This window comes from Canis aureus, chromosome 7 (assembly GCF_053574225.1).
Source record: "Canis aureus isolate CA01 chromosome 7, VMU_Caureus_v.1.0, whole genome shotgun sequence".
In the NCBI taxonomy this organism is placed as follows: Eukaryota; Metazoa; Chordata; class Mammalia; order Carnivora; family Canidae; genus Canis; species Canis aureus.
In genome coordinates, this window is record NC_135617.1 from 67,038,042 (window position 1) to 67,053,140 (window position 15,099).

The following is a 15,099-nucleotide window of genomic DNA, read 5'->3' on the forward strand; positions in this document are numbered from 1 at the left end:
ACACGTGTATGCAACACACACAAGGCCAAACCTAAGGGGATTTCTTCAAAATAAAACTTGACCCACCTGGCAGGGTTTCTGTTGCCTCCTTGTATCCTGAGAAGTTTGTATGTTAAAGTATGTCTGAAGGAAGGTGGTGGAAAGACCACAGATGTTGAAATCACTGGGGCTTAACCCTTGCCATGCCACTTCTAATTGTACGACCTTGAGCAGTGTGTAGATCCCTGCACATCAGGATTCCCTCCCGTAATTTTGGCTTTATTTCCTTATCCACTTGAAATTTCACTACTCCAAGGACACCTACCTCTTTCTCAGGACTGGTTATGTGCACTAGGTAAGGAGCTTTATGTGCATTAATTCTCATCATTCCTACCAGGAAGATACCTTTATTTCCATTTTCCAGATGAGATCAGGGGGTTGGAGAGGGTAGGTAATCCTGGTCTGGGGAGAAGGAACATGGATTGATTTCTGGCTTTGGTTCTCCCATTTCACCAGTAAGCCATTTAACAAGTCTGAGTCAGTGAAGTGCGGCTTAAGAGTTATAAATGAGATGATACATTTAAAGCATGAGGCCTGGCTCAGAGGAGGTGTGAGTGTTCCTTGAAGAGAATGATAAATCATAAGTGTCTACTTATGATTAAAATATAGTATAGCAACATTTGTCAGGAACTATGTAATAACATTCATTCTCTGTTTTTGGAATAATTTATCCTTTGGACTGTAGCCTAATGAAACAATTCAAGAGTAAAAGTTACATGAACAAAGACTTGTTCATTTATTCATTATTTAACAATCATTTGTTGAAACCATCCTCTGTACCTCTATCACAGCGGTGCTTATAATCTACATCACATGAGAATGAGAATTAGAAACAGATATTTTGAAGAGCCAGAAAATACAACGTCTGTTCCACATCTGAGAATGTTCATCTTCCATTACCTTATTTCTTCCCCACAGGGCCATGTGAAGCTTTCTGACTTCGGCCTTTGCACAGGACTGAAGAAAGCACATAGGACAGAATTTTATAGGAATCTGAACCACAGCCTCCCCAGTGATTTCAGTAAGTGTCAGTAGTGGTGTTAGCCTTTTTATCCCTTACCTGGGCCTAGAAGAGCTGTTCCCCAGGTAACCAAAATATCCAGGACGGATTAGGAGATTCTCACAACCTGAGTCTAGAGAATGAAAGTATCTTCCCAGGTGTGCCTGTGGTTTTTATTGTATGGAGAGGCAAGATGAGTGCTGCCGGGTATATTAAGGTGGATTTTGGGAAGAGCCTTCTTTGGACCTCTGCTGAGAAGCGGGGGATGTATATGGGGCAGGCAAGCAGTAGAGGAAAAAGTCCTGGGACCAGCTCTGGATGAGATTTATCCTAGGTGCTTCTTTCTGTCATGGCAGAAAGAAATTGATCTTTGTAAGTGTTATTTTCACTCCAGCACCGTTAAACTATTAAAACTATGCAGTACAATTACAGTTCATCCTGGAGAAGGTTATGCCAAAAATGTATTCTAAATTCAGAAGTCTTTGAATACATGCTAATTATTACTCTTGGAAACTTGATGGTAATTTTGAGAAATTATGAATATCTTAGGTCTACTTTGGGACCTTCGCTTCTGATGAAACTGTATTTCCTGTAATTCTGATGAAGGCCTGTATCCTCTATGGCCGCATGACCCATGTGACTGTGTGATTCTTCGAGCTAATGCTTCAGTGACTTTGATTTGGGTTTATAGACTTGCTGGGAGGTGTGTTAGATCTAGAGTTACTGATGTACAAGCTGGAAAAGCAAGACCGAAGTCTCATGTGGCTTGAATCAGAGCCTGAAAAAATATTAAACATACCTGTCTGAACTTTGACTAGAACTTGTTCTCTCTACTTTTAGCTTTCCAGAACATGAATTCCAAAAGGAAAGCAGAAACCTGGAAAAGAAATAGACGTCAGCTAGTAAGTAATATCTGTGGCTTCCTAAATTGCTGCAAACTGAGTATGAGTAAATTTTAAAAATAGGCACAGAAATTTGCATCCAATAAATGTTGACAGCATATCTATTCCTTGCTTTTAAGATTACCTTGACAGAACACTGTCGTGTTGCCAGTGGCACCAAAGGTAGTATTTTGATGAAGGGAAGATAATTTTAGGTTGTTTTGGTTGTGACATTTTTAGTGGGGGACCTCATCCTGACCTTTTACGAGACAACCCCATTCCTTCCTATTCAATCTGTTCTCTATTTTTACGGTGTTGTAAAGGGGTTATTTTTGAATTGGAGATCTCTCAAAATGAAACTAAGTTACAGATACCTACCCAGAGCTTTAAGGCCGCGGTTCTCATACTTTTAAAATTTTGATTCACTTAGGCAAGTGAAGACTCTTCAGTTCACCTGCCCCATCCTACTTTGTGGTAGAAAAGAGAACTTAGTGATAAAAATTGGAGAGAAATTTAAGGAAAGTGCTTATAACTTACTGTATAAATATATACACAAAATTATGAGCTACAAGCTTAAAAATAAGTAACATTATTGCATTTACCTTGATGATATGTTGGAAGTGATTTTAAATATACAAAGTCACCAGTGAAATATTGATGTCTAGGCAAACTTTTATTCTCATTCATTGGATTATATCTGAAGTATAATCTTGTGTCCAAATGTCTAGTTATTGACCAGAGATAATAGAAGTGTGTATCACCACATACTTAGACTTTGCTAGAAGCCCATAGCGAATGGAATAAATGATCGTAAAGCTAAACTAACAGTTGGTCATAGAAAGCAAAAATAGCAGCTGTGGAAAATGATGACTAACTTGGAATGATGGTCATGCACGTGTATCCTCTAGAAATGGTGGCATTTCTGCTTGTTGGTTGGTGTATACAGTAGTAACTTGGCGGGTTTGCCAAATACTTATTTGGGTCAGCCTTCTTAGTAAAATACTGAATTAGAGTTCTCTGTAGTATTTAGTAAGTCACTGGTAAGTAGTTGTCCGTCCTAGTGAAAATGGATGCCTGTAGGGTTGTTTGAAGAAAGCATCAAAAGAAAGGCTTGCAGTTTTTGAGGCCCATTGGTGGGCCTCAGACCAGACCATGGTTTGAATATGATGATTTTTTTATTCAACCTTGGTCCTGGGAGAGGCATTATCTTAAACACTTCTAGAGATGTAGTAACTGAAATTCATCTTTGAGATCTTGTCCTAACATTAACTTGGGGATACTTTGGTTGGTATGTCAGTCACATCATGATCTCCTTTCCTTAGGAACTCTGATGCTCTTTAAGTGTCTGAATCTTGTATGTGGTTGAAAAACTGTTTACATAGCTTGTTGAGGGTTAGGAAATGTCAGGAACAAATTTGGTCAGGTGCTTCTATTATGTCTCTCCATAGAGTAGTAGATCTTAACCTTGGCTGCACATCAGAATGACCTGGGGGACTTTAGAACCTATTGATGGCTGGGTCCTACTCCCAGAGATAGATTGAGTTGTATTGGGGTATATAATCTGGGTATCTGGTTTTTTGAGAGGACTCTTGGTGATTTTACTGTGCAGTGAAGGTTAAGATCCTCCACTGAAGAGACTGTTTCTCAATAGCTTCTGCATTATTGGGAAACTGATATTTACCTGTGTTTTGGAAGCTAATGAAAGGTAAAAAAATCTTCTGATTTTTAAATTAAAAAAAAAAAGATTTTATTTATTCATTCATGAGAGACACAGAGAGAGAGAGAGAGAGGCAGAGACACAGGCAGAGGGAGAAGCAGGCCCCATGCAGGGATCCCGACGTGGGACTCGAGCCCGGGTCTCCAGGATCACACCCTGGGCCAAAGGCGGCGCTAAACCGCTGAGCCACCCGGGCTGCCCCTACACTTTTTTTAAAGTAAGCCAAGAGTTAACCTTTGGCTACAGTGCTAGTATATTTACTTTTGTTTTTTAAAGTGATTTCTATGCCCAGTATGGGGCTCAAACTCACAGCCCCAAGATTAAGAGTTGCATGCTCTACCAACTGAGCCAGTCATTTCTGGTTTTGTAATAGAAATTTCTTTAACAAAAAAAAAAGAATTTTTTTTTGACAAATAAGATATACTTAATATTCAGTTTTGCTGGAATAAATCTAGTTTCTAAGTGGAAGGGTTTCTGTAGTTTCTTAACCTTTATAATTAGACCGAAAATACTTCTCGGGGAGACCACAGTCCATGTCTCAGACTTTAAAGCTTTAAAAACAACAACTGGCATTTATATTTGTTAATACATGTATTTAAAAGAAAACAGTATACAATTCTATCTGGAACAAATGAATTCCTACTTTATAGTATACATAACAATAAGTTGTAGATGGAAAATAAAACTTTAAAATTTTAGAGGAAAGTATAGGGTGGTATGCTCATGATCTTGGAGTAAGGAAGGATTTCAAAAAATCCTTTAATTTTATTTTATTTTATTTATTTATTTTTTGTTTTTTTATTTTTTTTAAAAAAATCCTTTAATTTTAAAGGAAAATTTAACTTCTTGTTAAGATACAAGAAGTACAGATCATAAAGGAAAACTTGATTTTACTTTAAAGACAGAACCCTTCAGTATATTGAAAGACATAAACAAATGAAAAAATAAGCCACATGGTCCCACTATTTTGGGATTATGTTACAATTCATATGCATACCCTGCAACCCAGGGAGTCTACCCCTCCCTATTCATATGGTCTGGAGAAATTTGCACTTGTAAAGCAGGAGCCATATATAAGAACGTTTATTGCATTTTTTAATAGCAAGAAACTGGAAATAACCCCGTGTCAGAACCCCATTGACAGGAAAGTGGTTACATTTTGGGATAGAATATTTTACAGCAGTGAAAATGAATGAATTCTAGCTACATGTGACATCATGGATCAATTTTAGGAGCAAAACATGGAGAAGAAAAATCAAACAGCAGAAGACTGATGTAGTGTGATACCATTTTTACAAAGCCCCAGAATAAAACCAAGATCTCATTTAGAGGCAGATATGGGGCAAAATTAAATTTCTTTTTAAAAGCAGAGGAATGATAACAAAATTGAACCATAGGGGTTAGGAGAGGTAAGAGGATGGAAGGGACAGGAGTACATGTTTAGTTCTAATGACATTGGTAATAATTCATTTCTTCAGTTGAACTCGTGGTTATTCATTTTTATTATTATGCTTCATAATTTGATAATTACACACTTTTTGGTATGTAACAAATATTACATCACTTAAAGGTCATAATAAAAATGATGATCCTCACACTGGGATAAGTTATTTCCAATATGTAAAACTATAAAGAATTAATGTCCTGGATTCATAGAGAATTCCTACGAACCAATTAAAAAAAAAAAGATAATGCAACTGAAAAACGAGTGGGCAAAGGATCTAAATGGGAATTCAGAGACAAAAGACCTGAATGGCTTATTAGTGGATGAATATATACTCAACCTTACTAGAAATAAAGGAAATACAAATTAAAACATCCCATTTCATATTCATCAGATTGGCGAAAATTTAAAAGAGTCTATCAGAGCCAAGTGTTGGTGAGATCTGGAACATCAGGAACTCATCCCCCCTGGGGGTGTTGCAATAGGTAATAACCACTTTGGAGGACAGTTGGAAGATGTCTAGTTAAATTAGAAGATGTTTGTAATGCAAGACCCAGTGATACTCCTCCTTTAGAGAAATTCTTGCTCTACTGCCCAGGAGGTGTCACAGGAATGTTTATTCGGGTGTTGTCATAGTGAAACATTGGAAGCAATAGAAGAATGGATAAAAAAAACACTGTGACATTTGTATAACAGAATACATTTGCAGTAGTGAAATGGGTGAATCAGAGCTACATGAATAAATCTTAAAATCATAATGTTAAGTTAAAACAAGTTGTAGCATTGTAGACTAATGAAGTGCCAAAGGAAACCCTTTATTAAAAGTTGAAATATTCAGGAGATCATATTATGTTATTTATGCAAATATGCATATAAGCATGGCACAGCAACTTCAGAGTGGTTTTGACTTCAGTAGGGGAAGAGGGAAGGGCTATCTGGTTTTAATCGTTTCTATAGTTTTATGTCTTTTAAAAAAACAATTGATCTGAGACAAATATGGGAGATTATTAACTTCTCTTTAATATGGGCAGTAGGTGTTGTGTGTTGTATTGTCTGTTGTTTTTTTTTCTGTATCTTTGCAGTATTCCATAATAAATATTTTCAAAAGACAACACATGTTATTTTCTATCTTAGAAGTTCTGTAATGTCAAAAGCACTTAGATTAGAGCCTTCTATGTGGTAAATCCTCAAATGCTGAGCACACTGGAAGGCTTTGAGTGCACATCCCCCTAGTATCATAGTCCTCATTATGAGAGTAGATTACTTGAGTTTAGAAAATATTCCCGTAAGAACTATTTACATAAATGAATATGTTTGGTAAATGGACATAAATCTCTAATCTGTAGGATACTACTACCTTGTAATAATAAAGCTTCCCTTTATTTAGGTTTTATCAAATTAAGGAATATTTAGGATAGAAAGAGGGATGATTTAGACAAGGTATTTCATTTTCAAACTGGCCTCTGCCACTTAACTAGTTCTCAGCCTATGAACAAAGCTGTTTTGGGCGTCAGATTTTTTTTTTTTTTATCTGCTAATAAAGTCCTTTGCTGACTTGTGCCAGGACTACATAGGCTCAGAAGCATGTAAGAAATATGGAGCCTCGCACTCACTGGGTGCTCAGTCAGTCACAATGCTGGTTGTTGAGATGGGTACCTTTGTCCTGATCAACCATGGGCTTTGGGTGTATTTAGGAAGGGTCTCTTGCCTTGCTGACAAAGCTTTATTGTTCATTTTGGAAGTGCTCTGGCAAATCAGACTTGCCATTGGGCTACTGGGGCCATCCATTCTGCTTGGTTAGTTTGTGGGTCCCCGTAGGTGGTGCTTGAAACTTTCTGTCTCTAGAACAGAACTCTGAGCACCGTCCTGGCTGTGGCCACCCCCCTCCCTGATGTATGGTACATGTTTCAGGCCTTCTCCACAGTAGGCACTCCCGACTACATTGCTCCTGAAGTGTTCATGCAGACCGGGTACAACAAGCTCTGTGATTGGTGGTCGCTTGGGGTGATCATGTATGAGATGCTCATCGGTAAGTTGCATGCTTTCAGAGGACATTTTGGTGCAACCAGAAGAGAGTCCCGTATTGATAATAGATGATTTCAGTTGAGGGTGGTCTAAGCACTTTTCTCCTTGTGTCTTTCAATGTGAATTTTCCTAAGCAGAAAGCTCTTGGCCATCAAAGAGCCAACTATGTTCTCTGGCCTCCTGCATCCTGTAGTTGCTTTGCTGATCATTTATCCTGTTCTTCCCCTATTTCATCCTCTCCTTCTAGCAGCTCTTTCAGTCACTTAAATATTCATTATTTGCAGAGAGCTTTAATTGGGCATTGCCTCACATACTCTTCACTTCTTTGCTGTCCCCTTCCTCTCTCTAAGCCTTCAAAGCATGGACCCCTCTGATCTCTCTCCCTCTCCCTCTAATTTGGATGATGTGTCTGTGTATTTAGAGGACACTCCAGGGGTGGGTGGCCATATTCCCAAGAGCACTAGGAGAGTAAATATGTCCATGGCAGTACCGAGTGCATGAGTCTGTGGATGACTAGAATGGTTTCTGGCTGTGTTGTCTTCCGGAACATTGGGTGGATGCCTGTGGAAGCGCATGAGATCTGTGTGGAGGGCATGTGGAGTAATGTGGTGTGAGAGTACTTATCCCCTTATCTGTAGTTCTCAAAAAGAGGCATGGTAGTCACCTTTAAAACCTAGGCTTTTTTCTTATTCAGCTTGTTTGGCACTTTACTCATATAGGGATATTCCTGGAACAGAGTCATTTTTCAATGATGTTGTTTCTTTTCATTTCTTCTTTGGGCGTGGTGATTTCCACCTGTGCAATGCTATGTATGTCCTCCTTTCTTTTCCCGGCTTCAGCTGTTAGCTGCTTCTCTTGTGGTACCAGAAGCACAAATTCACTTTGGGCTTAGAAGTTTGGGGGGAAATGAAAAATCAGTTTAGATGTTTTCTGGAATGAGTGGAAGTCCTGTGCATGTCATGGAGGGTTAAAGATAAAATCCTATTAAGGAGAGTACTCTCAGATTCAAAGTTCTGGGGAGTAAAAGCTCCGAAGTGTCTCTCTTATTACAGGGTACCCACCTTTCTGTTCTGAGACCCCCCAAGAGACCTATAAGAAGGTGATGAACTGGAAAGAAACTCTGACTTTTCCTCCAGAAGTTCCTATCTCTGAGAAAGCCAAGGACCTTATTTTGAGGTATTAGAGAACATCTCCCCCGCCTTTCACCCAGGTTTTTTGACATGCCAAAATTCTTTTTTTTTTTTAAACTTAAATTATTACCTGGATCTGCCCCCTGCTGTCTCCCATTCCTCTGTTTAGGTTATTCCATATCTTCTTCTAAAGAGACTACTTGAGGTTTGCTGAAAGACCTCTGTCTTTTCCAGATTCTGCTCTGAGTGGGAACATAGAATTGGAGCCCCTGGAGTTGAGGAAATCAAAAGTAATTCTTTTTTTGAAGGCGTTGACTGGGAACATATCAGGTATATCCACATAAAGGCTTTCAGGATTATTTCCGAAAGGGTGTAATTTGCTTACCACTAATATAGAGGCCCCAGTATTGGCAAGCCAGGTAAGGGAAGAGGGCTTCGGAGACAGTGAGCGTCCTTTCTTGATTTTCATTCTTGGCGGGGCTCAGGAGTCAGGGCTTGCTGTCGGCCATGTGCCCGGGGACATGGGGAAGCCAGCAGTTATTTCCAAAGTGAAGGGACATTTGAGTTCCGTGGTGAAGACAGCACTTTAAGCGTGTTGCCCTTGCTCTTACCTAGAACACACCAACCTCTGTAGCGTCGGCCACCGGAGCCGGGGTAGGAAGGAAGGAACTGGCCCCGGTGTGGGCTGCGGGGTGTGGCCAGCGCGCCGCCTCTTGCCCCCGGCCCAGCGCTGCTTCCTAGGCATTCGGTGGTTCCCAAACAAGGTGGGGACGTTGTCCTCTCCTCATAATTGTGTTCTGTTTTGCACTCTCATAAGTTTTACCTTTACCTCCCTTTTGCCACATTTTTAGCCCTCTCCTTATTAACACCTGTGGTGGAAAGTGAGAGCCCCGCGCAAGAGGGCGCCCGGAGGTTTAGTTCCCCTTTTAACAACTGGGCAGGCCACAAGGGCAGTGCGTTAACCTTGGATTTGACTTTCTCCTCATGGGTTTTGTCTTTCTTCCCAGCTCTGGATAATTGTTAGTTATATTCTCTCATTTGGATGTGGCCAAGTGGCGTGGTCGCTTGGTGTCAGAAGCTCTTCAGAGAAAGGAAATGCTGCCTGCCAGTGGGGTGGTCTTCCCGTGTCAGGCCAGGGTTCTTTTTGGAGAAAAAAATCAGCTGTGAGCCATGTGAGTACTAACTATAGTAATTTTTGGCATGTCTGTTCTTGGCAGAGAGAGACCTGCTGCAATATCTATTGAAATCAAAAGCATTGATGATACCTCAAACTTCGATGAATTTCCAGAATCTGATATTCTTAAGCCAACAGGTAACATCGCCAACACTGCCTCCTGCTGCATTATAGGCCCATTACGTCCTGCCAGTTTAGGGGTTGTATTCACAGGTCAGCTAGAGGAACTTTAGTTCTTTGGGTTCTTTGTAAGTATTTTTGTGGTGCTAACGCTGGGTAGCAGTGACCCGTTGTCGAATGGAGAATGAATATAAACTCTCATGGTCTCTTTCCTTATTTATTAATTTATTTTTTTAAGATCTTTAAAATTGATTTTAGAGAGTGAGCATGAGTGGGGGGAGGGGCAGGGGGAGAAGGAGAGAGAGGATCTCCAGCAGGCTCTCCATTGGCTCTCGTGACCCTGAGATCATCACCTGAGCCAAAATCAAGAGCCCGGCGCTTAACCAACTGAGCCACCCAAATGCCCCCACGGACTCCCAGTGTTTACCTGCTAAATGGAGTGGGTAAATCACAAAGGTTTGTTCTTTTGTTTTATTTATTAAGGGTTAGGTAACCTGAAATGACAGAAAAGGGAAAATGGAACTTTTAAAATATTTGTGACAAATGGGAGATTCAAAGACCATAGACACGCAAATGTAGAAAATTTGCAGAGTGAAAAGCAGTTTTTCCCAAATACAGACTGTGCTATCTTCTTCAGAATGTCCTGTCCTCAGTACTGAGCAGTCCATCGGGGTAAGGCAGTGAATCAACTCTCACATCTATTTCTTTCCCAGTAGCTACAAGTAATCACCCTGAGACTGACTACAAGAACAAAGACTGGGTCTTCATCAATTACACATACAAGCGCTTTGAGGGCCTGACGGCTCGGGGGGCAATACCTTCCTACATGAAAGCAGCTAAATAGTGTCCTCGAAATAGAATCCTAAATGGAGCAGAGCTCTTTGTACAACGTTGCGGTTTTCCTCTTACACATTCTTTGAAAAGAGTTTCCAAGAAGTTTATGGAACCTGCCAGTATGTCATGGTAAACTCTCCTGAAATGTGACAGTAAGTGGATTCTCTTCCATAAAGCATTGGAAACCTGCAGAACAAAGACAACCATTTCTACTACGTCGGCCATAAACATCTGTACCGCTTCTTCAGAAGCCTCATGAGCCAATTTGATAGAGTTCTTAAAAAACTCGTTTTCCTAAGTTCCTCAGAATGAAGGAGAAAAAAAAAAACAGCCATCATCAAACATTATTAAGATTGTAACATACACTTAACTGAGTATCAGCCAATTTCTGTGATTTTTGTGACAGACCTGCTTTCTGCCAAGCCCACCAAGTATTTCTTTTTCCTTTACAGCTAAAAGTTCCATAGTACTAAGGAAATAAAGCAATAATGAAAGCCTCAGCAGCCAGCGTTCTGGCTGAAGGAAATGATCCACCATCCTCTGAGCGGGTGGTGAGGGTAGTGTCTCCCATACCTCGGCCTCTGGTGAGTGGCTCCTCACAGCCTCCATTCATGGTGCACTTTATTTATGGTACTAGGATAAAGACCCTGAGTCCACTGATTTATCTCCTGCCCATCTAAAACACTCATGCTGCTTTTCTGAGTGTTGGTGGGGGATCCTAGCGTGATCCATCGTCGCTCTCAGAAGACCCAGAAGCCACTGGGCTTTGCCAAGGAGTCCCAGATCATGTGGAAAACCCTTACTGTCCCTTCATGGCTGGATCAAAAAATCCTTAAGATGGATGTTGTCGCGGACCAGCAGTAGCCACAAGTGCTGTCAGCAGGAACTCGGTTTGTTCCTGGGAACACAACAGGGAGAGTCCAGGCAGAGGCAGGAGGCCTGGAACCCTCTTGGCCAAGGTGCTGTTCCTGCTCGGTCTCCAGAACCTCCTCCGAAGTGAAGGAGCCAGCCCAGTAGAAGGCGAAAGCTGGCCTACAGGGCCCTGTAAAGCTCGCTCCTCCTCAGTCCTTGGTGCAACTGTGTTTGGTGTCTCTCTCTCTCTCTCTCTCTATTTGTATTTGTCCTCTCCAATTTAAGTAACCATTTTGCCTTGGAATCATGATTACTGATTTTTCCTTTGCAGATGCCTTCCAGGGCAGGGCAGGGGGGGTGCTTCTCTCCAACTTAAAGGGCAGCCTGCTGCTCAGGCTGACCGGTCCTCTCTGCTGTGGCACTCTCCCAAGAGACCCTCTGAATTTTAGCACAAAGTGCCTTTTCTTTCACACCTGCCACCACCTTAAGAGGAATTTTGTGGCATCAGAAAAATGTGGAGGTTCCATACTAATGCATTAAGATTTTTGATAACTCTGAAAGCATCATTTGCACCTCTGTGGTAATTTTGCCTATGGCAAAGCGTCATGGCCAAGCGACAACAGGGAGTCCGCTTTCTGCCAGTCTTGAGGTTAAGATCGACTTGAAAGGAACGTATGTCCTGGCTTAGCCATTCCGAAAAGAAAAATGGGATATCAGAGTTACAGTAAATGAAACTGCTTTGAGTTTCAACGTCTTAGAGGAAGGAGAAAGAGAGTAATAGGGAAGCATTAACTTTGGTTGAAGGTAATGTTTGCCCTTTAATCTTTCACTCATGGTCTGCTAGTGAAAAGGAAGTAAATGAGATTCTTTTGTGTAACTTTGTCATTTCGTTGTATTACCAAATAGCTGAGGTTTTGATCCCGAGGTGTTTTGCAAGTATGTTTGGTAAGCACAGTAAAGAGAAGTTAGCAGGAGTGGTGATAGTCTGTGTGTGGGGACTGGCAGGGGATGATTTGTTTTAGGGGAAGATGCCCATATTTTAAACTTCTGAATAAACTGTGTGAAACGGTGTGAATCTGATGTGTTTTAAAGCCAGCATGGTTCATAACTGAAAGGGGCAGAGTGCTGTGGCTTCTTTTAGCCCGTTTATCTGCAGACCATCGGAACTATTCATCACCATGTTTAAGTAAAGCGCTCTTCTGTCTCAGGGAGGCTGGGGCCTGCTTTTTTGTTCCCCGAGGATGAGCCTTCTGAGTTGGTTTGTATAAAGAGACCATCTTCTGTTGGCGCCATGCATGTGTTCTTTCTGCCTGGTTCAGGGCTGCGGGGCAGTGGGGCCTCCCCCTGCAGCAAGGCCAAGGGGACACCTGCTGACAAAAGTCCTGTTAGTTGTTGGACTTCCGTACAGCTGTTTACCCACCTGGGGTCGACCAGGACCCTCACAGGCTCCTGGGATGGGACTTTGGCAGAGCCTTTTGGGCCCTTTGGGTCTACCTGCTGGGGCCCCACATCAGCCCCTTCTCTGGTCTAGGGAAAGGAGCCTCAGAAAGAGGAAAGAAGAGCAAAGGCCATCCCGGGTCAGAACCGCAGGCAGAAGGAAGCCGAATGCAGCCAGAATGGCTGTTGTCTTTGCAAAACTTAAGAGTTTCAAGAAACATGTTAGGAGCCGCTGGTTCAGCGTTGGTCCTCTTCACGGATAGTACTGCCCCCTGCTCTCTTAGGGGGAGTCAGGAAATAGGACTTGGACCGTACTGCATACTGAAGTGAAACAATGCTGATGTCATTCAGCCTCCTCTTGATTTGGGGCTACATCAGGATTTTCTTCGGTACCTGTTTCTTTTTATTTTTAAATTTTTTCAAAGTAGGCTCCACACCCAACACAGGGCTTGAATACCGACTCTGAGGTCATGCGTCCCATGCTCTACCGGCTGAGCCAGCCAGGCATCCCCCCGCCCCGCCCCTGTACATTTCTTTTTAGAATTACTTTGAAAAGCTATGAATGGGTTCCTTCAGGATTAATATTCAGGCTCTGGATAGCAGGCTGCAATGTCAAAGCTCATGTATATGGCATAATATCTGCCATCAACTGTTAATGCTTTTTCTCTGAATTGGTTCCTTGGGAGGTGTGTTTGGGTTTCACTCTTTCCTGGGGCTCTGTGTGGAACCCCACATGGTATTTTTTTCTTGAATTCAAAAAGGATTCAGTGAATGGTATTTCCCTTTCCTAGCTAGCATATATTTCCCTGGAATGATCTACAAAAGCCAGCACTGACTTGAAAACCACCTCCATGATGCTTTTCAGGCGTACTTTCAGGGAAGAGCATCTTGCCTAAATCACATGAAGCACCCATCATATACAGAGCACAGTACTGGGCACCCTGGGATGCACCCGGGGAGCCCCCTTTGGTCCTGAACTGCAGAGCAGTTGGAGAGTTCCCACTAAGTGGCCTAAGGGCACGCGGCACCAGCTGTGAAGTCCTGGCGAAGCAGTGTGATAGCTGACCTGGAGCTGTTGGGGGACCTGGTGGTGTTGGGGAGCTGAGGGAAGCTTCCCGGAGAGGTTTCTTTTAAGATTTATCTATTCCGGAGAGGTTTCTTAATAGCAGTGACTTGGCAGAGTCGTGGAGCTGTTACTTCCTCATTTCCCCGCTCCCACCTCACTTCATCTGACTTCCGTCCCTAGTGTGAAACATGTATTCATTATCCCAGGTATAAAACCTACTAGTTTTTGTTTTTATAGTCATTTCTCTGGTCATGGATGTCCTGTCATAGCCTTTGGCTTCCATTCAGTCCTCATTAAGATTTATTAAAGAAGAGGGGGTAGAGGGGAGGAGGAGGGAGGCTGAGGGAGAAGCAGACCCCCCGTCGAGCAGGGAGCCCGCCTTGGGGCTCCATCCCAAGACCTTGGGATCATGACCTGAGCTACCCAGGCAGCCCTTCAGCCCTCCTTACTTGATCAACCTGTTGCATGCATACTGTTGACTTAAAAAACAAAACCAAGACTACTCTCACCCAGCTTTCTTCTTGGTGGTTTCCTTGCCACCGACTGAAATGCTCAGGATCGTCTGAGCAATGCCTTTGCCCTCTTTTGACTCACGTGGTCTTGGTGATCTCCCCAACACCGGGGCTTCAGCGCCCCTTTTTGTGGGGAGTTCCTCAAAGTGACCAACTTCCAGCCCTAGCCCTGGAACACTAGATCCCACGAAGCCAGGTGCCCACTAGACACCGCAGTGTGGAAGGCCTCGTTCAGGCTCAAACTACTGCAGTCCAGACGGAACTCCTGTTGCTTCCCACTGGCCTTTTTGACTCTGCCTACTCAGCTGTCCAGCCAGAAACTTCTTTCCCGGCTCCCATCGGTAAACACGCACAGCTGGGGCACAGCCATCTGTCTTACTGGTGCCTTCATTTGCTGAATCTACTGCTGTGGCCCCTTAGCTGACCTCTGTCCCTGGGCCTTCCCCCTTCAAGTCCACGGGCCTCCCTGCTGCCAAAGAAAGTCAAGTCTGACCATGTCATTCTCCTGCATAAAACCCTTCAGGGCTCCCAATAGTTTATATGAACAAGACCAAACACCTTTTCTGAGGTAGAAGAGTCCTTCCTTACTCTGGCTTCATCTCTGCATCTCTCCGTCTTCCCTGATGATTATCTCACCTTTGCATCTTTTCTCAAATAGTGGTGTTGGCCTGGAACACCTCCTGGCATGTTCACGGATCCAAAAACAACTCGTGTTTGTTCTTCAGAATTCGGTTCACATATCACTTGTAGAGCACTCTTGCAAACTCTCCTCATGCTGAAGAACTGGCTACTGCATGCTCTTGGGTTTTCTGGGTGACTTGGACTATAGATAGAGGTTTTCCCCACACAAATCTAAAAATCCCTTGGA

General features: G+C 42.5%; 1 protein-coding gene across 6 annotated transcripts in view; it reads left to right on the plus strand.

Annotated features, from left to right (window-relative positions):
- Positions 1-12,291, plus strand: part of STK38 (serine/threonine kinase 38) — a 42,449-nt gene extending 30,158 nt beyond the window's left edge. For 5 of the 6 annotated variants that reach the window (XM_077904235.1, XM_077904234.1, XM_077904238.1 and 2 more), the window contains 7 exons: positions 958-1,060; positions 1,880-1,941; positions 6,993-7,110; positions 8,159-8,282; positions 8,471-8,566; positions 9,454-9,548; positions 10,244-12,291. In XM_077904235.1, the coding sequence (XP_077760361.1) occupies positions 958-1,060; positions 1,880-1,941; positions 6,993-7,110; positions 8,159-8,282; positions 8,471-8,566; positions 9,454-9,548; positions 10,244-10,374 (729 nt within the window). In that variant the 3' untranslated portion in view covers positions 10,375-12,291. The remainder of the gene's footprint in view (positions 1-957; positions 1,061-1,879; positions 1,942-6,992; positions 7,111-8,158; positions 8,283-8,470; positions 8,567-9,453; positions 9,549-10,243) is intronic. The other variant, XM_077904236.1, reaches the window with a different exon arrangement.
- The last annotated feature ends 2,808 nt before the right edge of the window (positions 12,292-15,099 follow it).